At 39.2% G+C, this 17,375-nt stretch overlaps 1 protein-coding gene across 1 annotated transcript; it reads right to left on the bottom strand.

Moving 5' to 3' along the window:
* Positions 1-10,040: 10,040 nt before the first annotated feature.
* On the bottom strand, positions 10,041-15,510 carry GCK72_025680 (uncharacterized protein; the record flags this gene model as incomplete). The annotated part of the gene is made up of 12 exons (XM_053736443.1): positions 10,041-10,385; positions 10,435-10,578; positions 10,625-10,831; positions 11,156-11,256; positions 11,306-11,383; positions 11,445-11,989; positions 12,309-12,445; positions 14,461-14,604; positions 14,649-14,855; positions 14,945-15,045; positions 15,093-15,173; positions 15,237-15,510. The coding sequence occupies 12 exons, from the start codon at positions 15,508-15,510 to the stop codon at positions 10,041-10,043; spliced, it is 2,364 nt and encodes a 787-aa protein (XP_053580009.1).
* Between the last annotated feature and the right edge of the window lie 1,865 nt (positions 15,511-17,375).

Here is a 17,375-nt window from a genome sequence, read left to right as displayed (position 1 = left end):
ACTCGCAAAGAATCACACGCTCTGTGCGAGGACTATTAACATACCAGGTTATGGTATCCAGTCGGTGAGGATTTGACATTAAGTGTCAATAAGAATATCGCCTTAGATGTCAGGTTTCGGGCTCCCTGGCATCTGGACTTAAATAGCCCCGCTTTTTTGTTTGGTTGTTGAGACCAAGTTTTGAACTGAATTTGAAAGGTTCGACAACGGTAGGAACGTTGTCATCTTCTCCAATTTTCAAGTTTTATGAAAATTGGAAGGGTACCGAATACGGTTTGAGCTAGTTCTCATTCACCCTGGGAGATCTTATATATATGTCGTCCAAGAGTAACAAGTCAGGCCTAATGGAAAATGCCTGTTTTTTGGGCCCAGGGGCAGTAGATGCGCTTACCCTGCCCCTGGTCCACACCAGGCCTACGAGAAACGCATCTTCTCCTTGCTATATGCCAAACAATAGAAATGAAGCAACGGCTGCAGGAGATTCTCGTAGATGTGGGACGGCAACCTGAAGAAGAGTATGAGTTCATCACAGAACTTGAAGGTTGCCTCCCTAAAGGCGGTTTTCATAAGAAAATTGCCCCTTCTGTCTTTTATCATCTTGAGACAGGAGGAAAAGGGTAACAGCTCCCCTAACTCTTTAGGGAGTAATTCCGGCTTCAGAATAACATAAAGAACCTGGGGAGATTTTCGGTGCAAGATGCAATTTAGAAGAGAGCATCTAGAAGATGCAATTGTGATGAACTTTTATCAAACTGCAAAAGGTATTCGCTAAGAAAAAACTTTCAGTTTGATAGAAGTTGAGTCAAGAAAGCCGTAACTGCTTGACTCGGCATCTTCTCCTAATTCCTCGGTTTTTTTTGTTATTTAGGGGAAAAGACCATTAATTGTTCCTGGGGAGTTTACCCCACATGGAACGATTAAAAATGACGTTATTAATTGTTCCCGGTAAGGAACCACACGTCATTTAACCCCGATACGGGTCTGTGCTGATGGAAGTGACGGGAATCCCCCAGGACTGGTAGTCATCTACCATTACAGAGACTACTTTCAATGACCCGGTAAGAGCACGCGCACAGGTGTGAAGCTCCCCTCACTGCCTCCTACATAGGTAATGTCAATAGTAACATTCTGCGGGTAGGCAACCAACTTCAACATCACAAAAGTTAGTAACCCGAAGTCTCTTACAAACGGGGTTTTAGTGAGGGAAGCATGTTTGCTTCACATCAGAAATGACTACAATCAGATAGTAGTGTTTCTTTCTCCAAAGAAAACGATGTAGATTTTAAACCGGATTATAAAATTGTGAAGGTGTGTTACCCGATGTCACTTACAACAGGTCTGTGCTGAGGGAAGTTACAGGAATCACTTCGGGGCTAGTAGTCGTCTAAAATTACAGAGACTAGTTTAAAAGCCCCTGGTAAAAGTACGCACAGAGGTGTGAAGCTCCCCCAACTGCCTCCCACATTGGTAATGTAAAAAGTAACATTCTGTGGGCGGGCAACCGACTTCAACATAACAGATGTTGGTTATCCGAAGTCCCTGACAAACGGGCTTTTAGTGAGGGAAGCTGGAGCCCTCGGATCATGAAAAAAGAAATTGACTAGAATGATTTCGATTCCACTAGTAATGATTCTTCCTCCGAAGCTTACGATGTGGACTTCTGCATGCAGCCTGAAACATTCTTGATAAGAACAAATTGGAGAAATGTGATGCGGAGAAGAGCGTTGACTGATCGTGTTGCGGTCTTTGGCTCTTGCGTCAATCGTGAAAAACACGGCGTTGCACATCCGGCATCATCCCTCCAAGGGAGCACCAATATTTCAGCCGCAGTGTCATTCACAAAGATTGCTATCAGTCTCGTTCTCCCCCAAGTTGAGTAGGAACCAACACAGACGCCATTAAAAACTTGTCAGCCCAAGCTCCATCACCACCTATTATACCGACACGTGCGCGACACGCACGGAATCCAATCGTGGATTTGATGACATAAGTGGGTGATGTTTTGCAAGAGTAACACAGTTTTGTTATTCTTGGTAGAATATTACCGTGGACAACGCACAACGCATCAATTGGGAAGATCCGAGACAATTTGGATCTTCCCATAAAAAGGTGCAGTCCTCACCTGCACTGCCTTCCACATAGGTAATGTCGAAAGTAACATTCTGTGGGTAGGCGACTGACTTCAACATCACAAAAGTTGGTTACCCGAAGTCTCTGACAAACGGGATTTTAGTGAGGGGAGTGAGAGGCATCATCCGGACCAACAGGGTGATGTCATCCAAGAGTAACAGTTTTTATTACTCTGGGGTCTGAAACCAGACCTCAATCTGCTCAAGATGCAACTCTGAGCGAATAGGATTCTGATGACAGCCATTGGGTCGGCGTCATCTTCTCCAATTTTCAAATTGGAGTTTTTGTTTGGTTGTAGTGACCAGTTTTTGGATAGAAACTATCCATTACGATGTCAGCGATTGGGCACGCTGTCGTCCTTTTCTCAAGGTAAATAAATATTTGCCCCGCCCGGTACACGCATAGATAGGTTGGACGATATAGTCCCAGAATAACGGATTATCTCCAAACAGAGGTAAGTTTTTCCTATTTAATTTGTTCTACCATAGAATCATTTACTCCCCCGGCTACGTCTTCATCTTCTTCAATTTTCACTGTGTACTTCTGTCAAGCAGCCAAGTCACAACTCCACAAAGGAATCTTCTGTGCTGACTCCTCCAGGATCAAAATAAATAAATAAATATTTTGTGTCTTAATGTTCTGCTAATGAAAAAATTTACACATTTCTACATTTCATACATTTCTGTTTGTTTTTTAGAAATTTGAAAATCTCAGTTTAAGGATTTTTTCTCTACAAGTCATCTTTGTCTCGAGACTACAGAAGGTAAGTATAGCGCTATTGCTGAACTCTGTTCTGAAACTGCCGCTAACTTTGCGACTTCTAAAATTTTTGTTTGTGATGCGCTAAAATTATCTTCAAACATGCAGGCGTGGATTTGTGAATTGAAATGTTCAAATCTTTGCCTGAAGTTGACAATCTCGCGCAGAATATCTTGAATTTTGTCATCTCTTCTCATCCAGAAATACTATTTTTACTATTTCTGTCATGTCTCTGAAAAATTGTATGTTCATTCTTATTTCTTCTCCCATTCCCCCCTTTCGCCACTTTTTCTATGCTGCTCCATGGAAATCAAATTGAATGCCGTCAATCAATCGTTCAATGGAACTAATTCTAAGGGTAAGTTGGTTTAGTCTTGAGAAATCCAAAAAAAAACCTCAATTTCTTGTTTCCAGGAAACCACTAAACTACTATCAATTCTTGTCTTAACGTCACATCGGGATATCACCTCGTTCACATCAATTTCTCTCAAGTCCATCTCACTCCAATGCTGAAATTTCTATAGCCAAGGTATTATTCTATACATTACCCAGGAAAAACAACTAATTCTCTTTTTTTCAGCTTATCGAATCTTTGCCATTGATCTCCTTCGTCTTGAACATTCTCTTATTTAGAGAAGCCTTCATCAACCTCACAAACATTCGAAACTCACAATGCGTCTTTAAATTTAAAGGTGAGCAAAATATTTGTTATGTTTTTATAACCTCTTAATTGACTTATAGCTTCAATATTTTTGATTTTAATGAACTTTTCTTCAGAAATCGATGACTTCGATTCCCAACTACGGATCCCTCATCCAGTGTGTCCTTCATCCAGATCGATTCATTGGACCCAACTCAAATGTGCTTCCAACATTTATCATTCCCAACTGCTGCACAAATTTCTTCTTCTTCTGGCTTTCCCCTCAATAAGAATTAGTTTCCTTCAATTTTTCAATCTCTCCAACAAATTATTGTCTTCATTTCCTTCTTTTTTTTGTTGCCTCTCTTTATTCCCCATCGCACTCTTTTTTTCATGTCCTATCTCTTCATATTCAATTGTACCACACTTTTATTGTAATAATATTCTCGATATCTGTTTACTGCATTCCTTGATTGTTCACAATACGGTTGTACTTAGATACGCGTTTTTATTGCTAATTTGTATTTTGATCTCTAATTTAATAATCTTAAAAAAATAAAACAAACCCTCGACAGAGAAATTTTTGTATTGTGTTGTCCACCGTTACAGAAATGTTCAGCAAACGAGAAAACCCCTGGAGCTTGTAAGTTTGAAATTCGGTTGGATGTTAAGGGCCATTCCAATAGACCTCTCACAAAATATTGAAACACGAACCACCATTTCCTTTTTACGATCTCACGATGATCGAAGTAATCCGCGTGTATACAGGTACTGACAGAAAGAAGGTGTCCCGATATCTCCGACTATGATATCAATATTATTTATATATAATAACCGAAAAAGTATTATAGTTTGAGTTCAGAAGGTTTTTCTTTATTGAATAAACAAGTTGAAATAGGATAATTGACGGGAAATGAATTAAAACTGGGAGCAAAATAAATTTAAAAAAGAGAGCGAACTAGACAGAAAGCCGGGAAGGAAAAAAGTTACCGAGACTGAAAGGAAAAAAAAATCAATAGAAAAAAAGGGGAGGGTGGATGTTAAAAACTGTTGTTTGGGTTACAATAGAACTTGGAATATTATTTCAGATCAATTAGAGAAAAAATCGAGTCAGAAAAGAGGGAAGAAAATTCAGACTGGATTGAACAAGGTCCATCGGCTGACATGTTCTCCGTCGAGCCCGATCTCCAGTTTTTTTACAATGGCATATCTCTTGCCAGTGACCGCTTCAAAATTGTTCTCCTGGCGGAATTCAGCAATTACATCTCGCAATTGATGGTTCTTGTGGCGAATGATGTACTTTACCATCCTCCTTCCCTGTTTCTTGACCAGTTGCCGGAGGTGATTCTGAACTGTTTCGAAATCCCTCGCGTGGCTCTCCGCCAACTTTGCTTTCATCGTCTCCTTCTCAATACTTTCTGGACCAGCGGGGTCTGACCGCATTGTCTCCAGCACTTGCTGACGTTCATGCTCGATCTCCTGAAAAAATGTAAAATGAGTTTCGATTGGCTCTACTGTGAAACTCTTACAAGATTGATTGGCTGATCCAATGGGCGGACAGTGTCTCTCTCATATGCAGCGGTATACTTGTCGGTGATTCTGTCAACCTCAACCTTGATCTCCAACTCCATGTAATCAGAATACTCGCTCAGCGCCTTATTGATGATTCTCTCCCCTTCGGCCTGAAAACAAAATTGATAATGAAACGTTTTTTATAACAAGAAACGGCTCTATTCCAGTTTAGATGTCCTTTAAAACTAGCACGTCCCAAAAAACTCTTAGACTTCTCTTAAAACACTTAGACGTCCTGTGAAACACTTAAACATCCTTTCAAACTCTATTTTTTTTGAAACGTCTCATAAAATGTTTAGACGTCCCTTGAAACACCAAAATATAGTTGTGAATATTTAGACGTCCCAAAAAAAATTTAGACGTCCCAAAAAAACGTTTGGACGTCCCAATAAACATTTAACCATCCCAAAAATATTTAGACGTTCCTTGAACCCTTTCAGTGACTTTTAGTGTTGTAGAGACGTCTAAATATTTTTTGCACGTTTCAATGTTTTTTGGGACGTCTATATGTTTTTTGGGACGTCTATATGTTTTTTGGGACGTCTATACGTTTTTTGGGACATCTATATGTTTTTTAAGACATCTATATGTTTTTTGGGACGTCAAAACATTTTTGAGCATATTTGAAACCAAAAAGGGCGTTAAAATGCTTCAAGGGAGGTCTAAGTGTTTTAAGGGACGTCTGAGGGTTTTTTGGGACGTTCGAGTTTTCAAAGGACATCTAAACTGGAATAGAGCCCAAAAAACTCACGCGGAAAACGGCCTTCTGGTTATCATCCATGCACTGTCCATCCAAATGATCTTGCAACTCGTGACATTTCTCGCATGCCATCTGAACGCGAAGAGCTGGGTCAGACATTGCGCAGAGGTATGAAACTTCACATCGCTCTCTCAGACGGGCAAGTGACTGACGAACAGTGTATTCACTGGAATTGAACAAAGCGAGCGCTTTCTCTTCCTGCAAGAGGATTGAATTTATGAATGATCAACTATCTCAACGAACCTCATCAAAACTGGCTTCGACCTCTGCAGCGCAGATCTTCAGGTGCTCCAAAAAGTGGATATTGAATGAATCTTGGTTGCAGAGTGGGCAAGCGAATTTCTCTGGAAAATTCCAAAAGGTTTTTTGAAAACATATATGTTCTGTGCTCACTTAGCCGATCCTCATGGGCTCTTGCAATGTATGCAGGCAGATAATCCACAATATCAAAGTCGCGTGGGAATCCAGGGGTAGCTGAAATGTAGAGAAAATAAAATTGCTGAAATAACATTCAAACGATACCTGTCCCATCTTCATCATCCGATCCAGGATCTTGATGTCCGTTGTTTCTTCGGAAGTGACGCTCGAATCTGTCCATTTGCTCTTGGCGATGAGCAGCACGTCGTTGACGAGCAACTTCTTCATCCACTGGTTCTTCTCCAGGTTGTACTGGCATGCCCATGAGTCCTCCACGTTGCATCAATCTGTCCACTAAGTCGTTTTCTTGATTCCAAAATCTGTGTGGTTGGAACCAAACTCGGTTGATTTCATTCATCAATGGGGGCGGTGCTGGTTGTGGTTGTTGGACTGGTTGTTCTTGAACGTGGCCAGCAGGAAGAACACCTTGCTGCTGTGGAACAACTACGTTCTCTGGAAAAGGGACTGGCCTTGGATTGAATGGGTCCTGCTCTCGGAATCCATTTGCTTGGAAAAATTGGAATCCCATCAATTGACGTTCCTGGTTTATCAGTTGAAGAATGTTGTGGAAATGAGCTTCGTTCAATCTGTGCCGTTCAGCTGGGTCTATATTCTCATCACCCGGACCACGGCCCGGGTCCATGGCTGCCTGAAAAAAGTTAGTATATAATACTTAATGTCATATAGAAGCACTGCTAACTAATGGAACATTTTTAGAAAAAAAGAGTCGAAAAATGGAAGGTTGGCATTGAAAATGAAATTGCGAGCACGTCGGCAGAAAGCGTAGTGACTGAACCAACCCCACAAAGACAACAACCGAGCGAGAAAAAAGAGAAGGAGGAGAGGGAAAAGAAGCGAAACAATTTCTGCGACTCTTGGCGCGTCCTCTTTCTCCTGTCTTAAAGCGCCCTCTCTCTTCTCGTCTATTGATTGGGGGGTGTTGGTTAGAACGGCAGAAGAGGCTGTTGGGGGAGCGAGTGTCGTCGATGCCAGTCACGGGGCGCCCACGAAACGATGTTTTGTTAGATACTGCATGCGAATCGATATATCAAAAAAAAAAAGAGAGAATTGAGAAGTGCGTCTCTGCGAATACCTTCCAACCTTGCAGCGAAAAAAATTGGACGACGGAGAAGAGGATTGAACAAAATGGAGAGAAAGATAACGTCGACGCATTTAGGTTAGCGAAAAAAACTGCAATACGTCTTTTTAAACTTAATAAGAATCATGAGTAGAACAAAGTGCGACTACTATCAGAATGCTATCAGACAAACTTGTTGATCAATTGGTTGTGCAACAAGATGATAAGAATTATAGTCGACATGACAAGTGGAAACTTTAGAAAGGAAATTCAAAGGCGAACTGAAGTTTTACATCATTTACGTAGTGAACTACCGAAATCATGACAGAAAAGGATTATATAGGAATTTGACATAAAAAATTGATCATCAAGACATGACTTCACTGTTAAAAAAACTCAGACAAGACGTTATAAAATCGTTGAATAGAAGCCGCGGAATATTTTTGCCTTCTTATTATAAGAAAAATTGTTATTGGTGGTCTCAATATGTAGTTGGTTGCCATGGAAAAGGCTTCTGATTTTGGCGGACATGCGCTGTGAGATTACATTTGAAAAACAAAGTGTACATCGGCGTCGGCCTGTAGTAAACAAACGCAATCAATAAGAAAAGGGAAAGCTGCAGAAAACGTGGTTGCGTAAGGTGAATATAGACACAATTTTCCTCTAAATAGGCAGAAATTCCTTAAGGAAAGTTGTGCAGACAGATTCAACTTCAAATCTAACAAGGGAAGTCCTTGCAAACGAAACTTTTGAAGAACCTATAAATTTGGTTATACGTTAAAAACCGGAGGTGACTGACGATTTGTTTGAAGATAATTCGAGATAAATGTTTTTAAACGCATTAACCGTCCAAAATTGGGTAGCAAAAGTATAGAGGAATTAGCAACCTCTTTATCACTACTAATAAACCAAATATTATATTCTTGCCTGGCGAAACAACTGATAATTCTGATATTCCCCCATAAGTACTCACAACAAGAATGTAATTTTTAACATATTTTGGAAATTGATTGAAAACAATAATAATTTTTTTGAGAAAGCCAAGTAGAACCTTTTTGTAGTTATCTATACAGTTGAAGTACAAAAGCAAAAAAACTGCGGATAAATGGGATAGCTGGCAATGAAAACGACGAATGGTAATGTATAAAAAAAGATGACAGAAGTGCAACTGGGCCTCGGACTATTAATTTTCAGAGTCCAATCATTGAGAAAAGTCTGTAATTAGCAAATGGCAAAACTGAAATGAAGAGAAAACAGCAAGAACATGAATTGGAAAGAATGTGCAACACGGATTGTATGAGAAATGTCAGAAAAGATACGCGTTAGGGCACGTGCAAAAAAAAGGGGAAACCGTTGGTCAGGGTATTAAATTTAATATGAAACCATATTAAATGAGCAAAATAACGGTTGAAATGAAAACAAATTAGAAACCAGACAGAAAGAAATGATCTTAAACTGGATATGAAATACCTATGTCAGAATGAGATTGAAAAATGGGGAACACTACCGAAGGATATGAGCCGTATAGTCAGCTATTGGTTGACGTTCACGATACGAATTATCAGTTCCATCCATGTTGTTAGTCTTTCTAAACTCGATAATGATGCTCAGAACTCTATGACGCGCCTTTTTGATCGCAGTGATGTATTTCCCCATTTTGCGTGAATGGTTCTGATGGAGTTGGAGAAACTGATCCATCCTGTTTTTGTATTTGATTGAATAGAAAATGGCGCCAATTTTTTCCACATGTTGAAAAATAGGAATGAAAAGTGGAAATTAACATCCACTTGTAATTGAAAACAAAGAAAAGAAGTCAGGAAGCAGGAAAAAGTTCATTTATCAAGTGTTACGCAAGACGGAAGATAAAGGAAAGGAGAAATTGGGAATTGAAGGAAAGCTCTACCTGAATCAAACTAGATGGACTGATTGCCGAAAAAATGGGAAAGGGAAAAATTATGCAAATTTAGGAATGGGTACAAAATTTAAAATTAGTGGCATTTCATCCTGTCAGATTTAATATTTTTGAACGAAAGTTGAAGAATGCACCCAATTTTGCAAAAAGTGATCAATACAAATAGAAAAGAGGGAACAAAGAGGACATCATTGCCACTACAAAAACATACAATCGCTATCATCTGGAATTTTAAAAAAATTGAATGAAAATGTCCAAGGAAATATCAAAAAGACAAGTAGAGGGCATACTGTAACTACATAGAAGAAAGAAAAAATAAATTTTGATTGAATCGATAGCCGATAAACTCTCAATGTGGCATGTTCCGGCAGAATCAACAATTTTTAAAACCGAGACACCGAGAAGTACAAGAAGAACATTGGATAGTTGAACAGTACAACGGATTTGGGAAAGAAATGTGAAGACAGGTACCTGATAGGACACATGGGAAAAAACGGGGAAAAAAGAATAGGATAGATAGAAAAGAGAGAAAAATTGTGTTCAAAAACGAAAAAACCAGACACAAAAATTTGAAGACACTGCAAATAATAATGAAATACATACAGAAGACGGAAAAAAGATAGAAAATAAGAAAGAGACAAAAATGACATTGTACAGTGGTACTATACCACAGAACGGGACATAGGATTAAAATATATAGACGTTATTCAAATTCAAGGGAACCATGGATAGCTTCATCTGTGTGACGGCATGTTATAGATGGGTAGAAGAACTAGACTGGAAGGAATCTACCAGGTTGACGAAATCTCGGTCTGCGGTGGAATCCTAGTCCTCTTTGTCTGGTTTTGTTGAAATTCGAATCCCTTGGCTCGGTCAACTCTTCCATGTTGTTCTCCACTCGATATTCCAAAATCGTGCGCAGCAAATCCATCCCCTTTGTTTTTGTGATATATTTCACTATACGTGTCGTTTGTTTTTCAACCATAATCATATAGAATCTCTGCTTTGAGCGAGAAAATTCCAGCTTTCTTTCATTCATGTTGAAAATAACTCTGTCCTTCGCAAAACTTTCGCCTCTCACGACGTTTTTCACCATTTCATCAGCAAACGCTTTATCCTACAAAAAATTGCGTTAAACAATATATGTTGAATTCTAAAAAGCTTACTTTCTGCTCAGTCAAGATGATGTCAAGTTTCGCTCGTTCTTCAGTATATTCATCCGTAATCATTTGGAGTTCGATTTGTTTTTTGTATTCGAAAAAGTCGAGACAATTGCTTATCGCCTGTTGCACAATTTGATTAGCTGCGCTCTGAAATTAAAATGATGATTCAAGACAGAGTATAGAGGAAACTCACTTTAAAGGCGGCTTCCTGATTATCATTCATGCATTTTCCGTTCTTGTGTTCTTCTAATGTGGCGCATAGTTCGCATGCCATCTGAACGCGACGATTTGGATCCAGCGTCGCGTCTAGGTACTCTAGTTCCAGCCTCTCTCTGAGAGCATAGATCCTCTCCATGAAATAGTAATCACTAAATTTGAACATACACTCTGCTTTTTCTTTCTGAAAGAATTTCACATTTATAGAGAGTTTTGAATACTATAATTGGTAGCCAAATTGTTAGCAGGAGTTTTTGAAGTTTTGAAACAGTTCATAGCGTTGCACAAGGATGCGATCCGTAAGGTCACAGATTTGAAATTTTCTGAGTAGCGTTGCGTGCGCGTTGCGATTTATGGTTTATATTGAGAAATACGACAAATAAATGTGAAATTTGAATTTGGAACCCATCCAAGTCTTTTTGGTACCATGCCAACCGTTCTGCGACGAAGCGCGCTTCCGCGACCTTACGTTTACCCTTCCTGTTATTATACTCATATTCAAACTCACTTCTTCATAGCTGGCATTCTTCTCTTCAGCGCAAGGCGAGAGATGTTCCATGTAATTCTTATTCTCAATGGTTCCATGGCAGATAGGACATTGAAACTGCTCTGAAAAAAATCAGTATATAACAAAAACAACTTCTTTCGTCCAACTCACTTGCTCGGTTTCGATAAGCTCTTCTGACAAAAACAGGCATCAGATCAACACTTTCATGACGTGAAACAAGACGTCTCTCTGAAAAAGTGAATATAATTTCGTGAATTTTTGTAGCTATTCCTAAAAGCCTAAGACACACCTTCTTCTTCTTCCGAATCCGATGCACGATTTTCAAGAAGTTGATCTATTTGCCTCAATTGGAGCTGCATGTTCAACATTCGGTTTTCATTCACTGCTCGAGGTACTGGAACTCTAAAACCTAATGGAACATCATGAGCTACCGGATCTTCCTGCTGGGCTTCTTGATGTTCATGTTCTTCCTGTTGTCCTTCTTGTTGTCTTTCTTGTTGTCTTGCCGCACGTGCTGCTCGACGCTCACGTATAAGCGCACGCCGTTCTCGAGCGTCTAGTGGTCGTTCTCCGATCACGAAGTCTTGTGGTTCATTTTGGTGAAGTGCTATATGATAGTTTGCCTCTGGTCTGTGCATTACAGGTTGATAAACGTCATCGATTTGTTCTGGTCTTATTTCTGGACGCAAGAATCTGTGTCGTTCGTTGGGTTGGTTTGGGCCAACAATGATCTGTATCATCTCCGCCGGTAAGAACTCCATCCCTATTCCTCCTTCAAATTGATTCTCGATATCCAGTCTGGGTGCATCTCCATCACCAATGTGATACATTTTCCTAGAAAAGCAATTTTTAGTCAACTTAATAAAATTTTAACGGTGACAAGCAAAGTAAGCACAACAATTGGATATGAGAATTACTAACAACTCAGAACAATTTCCATTCAATCAGGGAGATATTTTGATTAAAAAGAGAAAAGAAGTTCCCAAAAAAACGAACGGCAATAGTCGGGAGAACAAACACCGAGGGATAGAAGAGTGAAACAGCGAGCTAGAGAGAGAGAGAGAGAAAAAAGTGGAGAAGGAACAAAACACCTCTGTGACCGTCTGCGCGTCTCCTTTTCCATTTTCCTTCGAACGCACTCTCTCCAACGAACCCCGTTTCTCTCGACTCTCGCCTTTCGTCGCTTATTGATCTGAGCTTGGCCAGCGCGGCAGCGGACACTCGCTGCCAGAGGCAGGGGTAATGTTGATATAATGCCGGGGCCGTCAACATATACAGAGTGCCAACGTGCTAAAGAAGAGAGAACGATAAGAGAGAACGACCTTTGGATGAGATGTATTGAAAGAACAGAGAAAATCGCCTGTTTCATGAAAAGAACGGGTTAAAAAAAAAGGAGAATATGGGAAAAGGGAATTCACCTATTTCAGAATAAGTTTTTTTTTTCACATTATTGTGAAGAGGCCAGTTAGGCGATAAATTGAAATATGGAAATTTTAGGAACTAAAGATAGTTATCCTATTTTTTAATTCTTTCAAAATCTGAATGAAAAGTTTTTTGTTGTTGCAGAAAACGATTAGGGGAAAACAAAAAAAATTTTCTCAAAACGGAATCCGACAATTTAACAGAAACTAAAAACTATAATCAATAGATGTAGTCATTGATAAATACTCTCTCCTTATGAGCCAACGTTCTCCTAATCTCTGTTCGACGGCAGAATATGAACGTGTGTTTATGGTTGCTATGGGAACATGTCAACAAAACTTCTCGACTCCTTTTGGGCCCCGACTGTCAATCGATTCGACGTGAGCTCACGCGCTCTATGAGTATAGAAAGGGAATGTGCTTAAAAAAAGAGTAGCCGGGTTGGGATAATAGCGATAAACACAAAAATGGGTAGGAGAATCACTTTTAGGAAGAAGACAACTGTAATTTACTTCAAAGTCCCTAATAAAAGTCAGCGTTCTAAATGAATATCGCAAAGGAAAAACTTTTTCAGTCAACCTTACAGTACCGGTCAAAAGGATGTAAAATGCGACTGATTTCAGTTGAAATTGTCCAATTTTGAAAGTGTGTCATGTTAATAATAGATTTTTAATGAATTATACAGATCAAAAGGGGAGCTTCATTTTTGTAGTTGACAACTTTTTTGTACGATCACTCTCTAGCAAATTACGTATCGAAAAAGAAATTTCTCCCTCGAATTGCCCAATTTTAGTGCAAAATAGTGCGATTTTTGAGCTCCCGTCTTAAAATGATCATAACTCTATAGGGCACGTTTTTACAGAAAAGCTGTCAATTACAAAAATCGAGATCAGATTTTGAACTGTATAATTCGCGGGTGAGATACTCTCGAAAAGTTTTAAACTTTTTTGTCCAATATAAAATACTATTTTTTCAACAGTTACAACACATTTATATATTAATCAGATGCAAAACAGAAATTGTGTTCATAGATGAGCCAGGTTATCAGAGAAGAGAAAAGAAAACAGCAACACAATAAACTATAATAGAGAATGACATCAAACATTAAAAACGAAAAAATACTTGTCAAGAGATATCTCAGATGAGCCAAAATAACCGAAATGGTTAGATTTAAAATGGCAAGTAAATTTTGAAACTCGGGGGGGGGGACAATAGGGCAAAGAGTGAAAAAGGTGAGATACAATTCAAGTCAAAAATAGGAAATTAAACAAAAATTGTTGAATAGTTTAATTAAAAGATGAATAATAACACTCAAGTAACTTGGATAACAATAAAAATAAGGAAAAAAGCAAAACTTAATGACGAGAAGAGAACAAGACGGTAATGACATGATCGACGCAATTAAAACATTGAAAGGCACAATATAAACCAACTTAGGGGAACAAAGGTTATTATACAATTAATTCGGGGGTTGGACTATGTGTATAGAATCTCATAAATCTTGAAGGAGGATATCTTCCAGAATAACGATTGTCAACTTGTTTTGCAGGAGTTATTCGGTTAAAGTACTGATCTCTATCTTCGCTAATACGATCCAAATTGTTCTTTTTCCGGAATTGTAGGATGAATCTCAGCCGATTGCTACTTATATGAATTCTTATGTATTTTCGCATCCTCCAATAATGTTTATCAATCGCTCCCTCAAAGTGGCCTCGCTTGAAGGAATGATTTTCAGCTTTCAACTTGTCAATCCTCTCTCGTATATACCTTTTCGCAAAATCTTCTGGTGTTTCTTCATCATTCTCCGTTTCAGATCCATTTTCGAGATTCTAGTAATGTTCGTTTCGGCTTTCAAAAAAAACGCTGAATTTGAAAATAACTTACTGCTTGTTCTGCAGAGAGAGCTTTTTCTTTTTCGTATTTCTCAGCATACTTGACAGAGATCTGATTCAATCCACTCTGCTTTTTCAATTCCCAGAAATCGAAGAGTTCACTGATTGCGCTTTGAACAATTTTATTTGCCTCAATCTAAAATTAACTATGATTTAAGATAGTTTGTGAATAAAACTTACACGAAAAGCCGTTTTCTGAAAGTCATGCATGCACATTCCAGCCTTGTGCTCGTCCAGCGTATCGCATAATCCACATGCCATTTCCAGGCGACGTTCAGGATTAAGGCATGCGTGAAGGTACTCTAATTCCATTCTTTCTCTCAGTTTGGAGAGTTCCTGATTGAGATATTGATCACTGGATTTGTACAAAGCAATTGCAGCAGCTTCCTGCAAAGATTTATTTTTATGAGGTGTTTTGGGTTTTTCATATTGATAGCCAACTTGTTGCCATTCTTCATAAGTATATTTAAACTAACATCTTCAAATTGAGCATTTTTTTCTTGAGCGCAAGTCGGAACGTGATCCAAGAAGTCTTTGTTCTTTATTGTGGTCTGACAGATCAAACAGAAGAACTCGTCTGAAAATAATATGTAATATAAGACATATAACTCTTTTTTCACTCACACTCTCGTTCTCGATATGCTTTTTTGACATAGGTGGGCAACATGTCCTCAGTTTCAAATCTATAAGGAGTATACCAGCGTTCTGAAAAAAATGTAATTCCGTGAAATTTATAGTCTGTGATAGTCATTCACTTTTCAGACTTACCTTCCTCATCATCCGAATCCATCGCGTTCACATCAGGTCTTAATGCGGCACGGGCACCATGCTGCATTATCAAAAAGTCTCTTTGAGATCTTTCATAATCAGCTTGGTTTGTCAATAGATATCCAGCGTGACGTCCATTATCCATATCTTTTTGACGCTTTTCTTTTTCCAATTTTTCAGCGTCCGTTAAACGGCCTCTTCTTTTCCTTTTTCGTGGAGGTTGTTCTTGAGTAGGGCTGAAATCCCTGCCCCCGACTCCCATAATATGTGCCATTCCTTATTCACCTGGAAAACAAACGGTTTTTGTCAACTTCATGGTAAGTAAGCGAACATGAGATATTAACGAATTTAACAAGCGTAATGTTAAAGAGAAAATAACCTGCTAAGGCTACAAAAAACGATTAAACACACGTGTGCACAGAACCAAAATCAACATTTAAAAAACGAATGGCATCCGCGACGTAACAAGAGAGAAGAGAGAACAGAGTTTTCTGATTGTCTGCGTTGTTGCCTACACAAAACTCTCACCTAGTGCCCCTTCTCCCTCTACTCTCGCTTTTTGCCGCTCAGACTCTGTCAAAAAGAACGTGGAAGGACGTTCCGAGGCAGGAAGGTCCTCAACAAACACGATCGCCTATTCATCATTATTGGCGAGTTGAGCAACAAAGACAAAGACTATTTGGAAATCTTAAGGACTCTGAACATTACCCACTTCATATAAAAAAAATTAGTCAAGAAACAATATGCAAGATAAATCCGATGAATCCGAATTGACTGAAGGAAATAGAAAAAATCGCTGGTTAAGCTACGAATAACGGATGAGCGCGTGTTAAGCGAGGAGAGGAAGAGAAAAAGGAGCCTACTCCATGGAAAAAATTAGTCAAGAAATTGTATACAAGATAACTTCGAATCAATTAAACAAAACAGAGAAAACCCCTGATTAGGCTCAGAAGAACGGACTAACACGTGTGATGCAAGCGAGCGGGGAAAGGAGGAGAAGAGAGGACACAGTCTAATTTTCTGCGTCTCTGTACTTTCTTTTTGTGCACGGACCATCACCTTGTGGCCCTGCTTGTCTCTGCTCTAGCCTTTTTTCGCTGATCGAACTGACGGTCGGTTGCGGAGACGTCATTGAGCTGGGGACACCCCACGGCTACAAAACAAACGAATGGTCTCAATGCAACGACATTTTATCCAAGTTTTGCAAGAAGTGTTGGAACGTAGGAAGAAATAAAAATCGAATAGTTGAAACAAGGAATGTATGAAATCGTATATCGCACCAAAAGATTGACGTTGTCTATGGGGAAGGGAGCTTCAATTATCTCTTTCAGTGTAAAGTACTAGCAACCTTGTAGCGCAAGTGGCATTCATTCCAGTCTGGCCAAAAATTTGGTTCCAGTTTTATGGGCTATGAAAAACGGATGAACGCGTGTTTAGCGAGAGAGAAGCAAGGGGAAAGAGGATCCTATTTTGTCGAAAAAAAATTTTCTAAACAATTGAACACAAGATGAACCCGAATGACTTACACAAAATAAAAAAAACCCTGGTTGGGCTATGAAAAGCGGACAAACGTGTGTTTAGTAAGCGAGCAAGAAAAGAAGGAGAAGGAAGGCCACAGTTGTCTAACTCTCTGCGCCTCTACACTTTCTTATTTTGAACAAACCATCTTCTTGTAGACCTGCTTGTCGATCATAGCCAGGCAACCCACGACAGAGGCCCTCAGTCCAACAAAAAGCGAGGAAAGACGGTCCGATGGAGGGCCCTTCAACAAACACAATGGTCCACTCCTTAGTCTTGGCAAAATGAGCAACAAAGACAAGAACTCTCTTAATCAAAATTCTTAAACAATATAGAAATGTAGAAAATCGTTTATTGCATTGATAAAATTGGTGTTGAACAATCAAACTCATTGGAGGAAAGGAGATACTACAGTGCTCGTCATAAAGATAGGACACCCCCTAAAATTTGACGTTCTGAAAAATCCTGAATAGTTATCAAAAATCGGTGAGTGCAGTTCGATTCAGCGACCCTGAAAACCCTTGGAAACAATTGATCGTTTGCATTGAGCAACTTTGAGCAGCTCTGGGTTCCAAAGTCACTTTTAAGGCCGCGTCATAAAGATAGGACACCTTCAAAAAG

This window comes from Caenorhabditis remanei, chromosome X (assembly GCF_010183535.1).
Source record: "Caenorhabditis remanei strain PX506 chromosome X, whole genome shotgun sequence".
NCBI classification, from domain to species: domain Eukaryota; kingdom Metazoa; phylum Nematoda; class Chromadorea; order Rhabditida; family Rhabditidae; genus Caenorhabditis; species Caenorhabditis remanei.
This window is presented reverse-complemented; position numbering and strand designations above follow the sequence as displayed.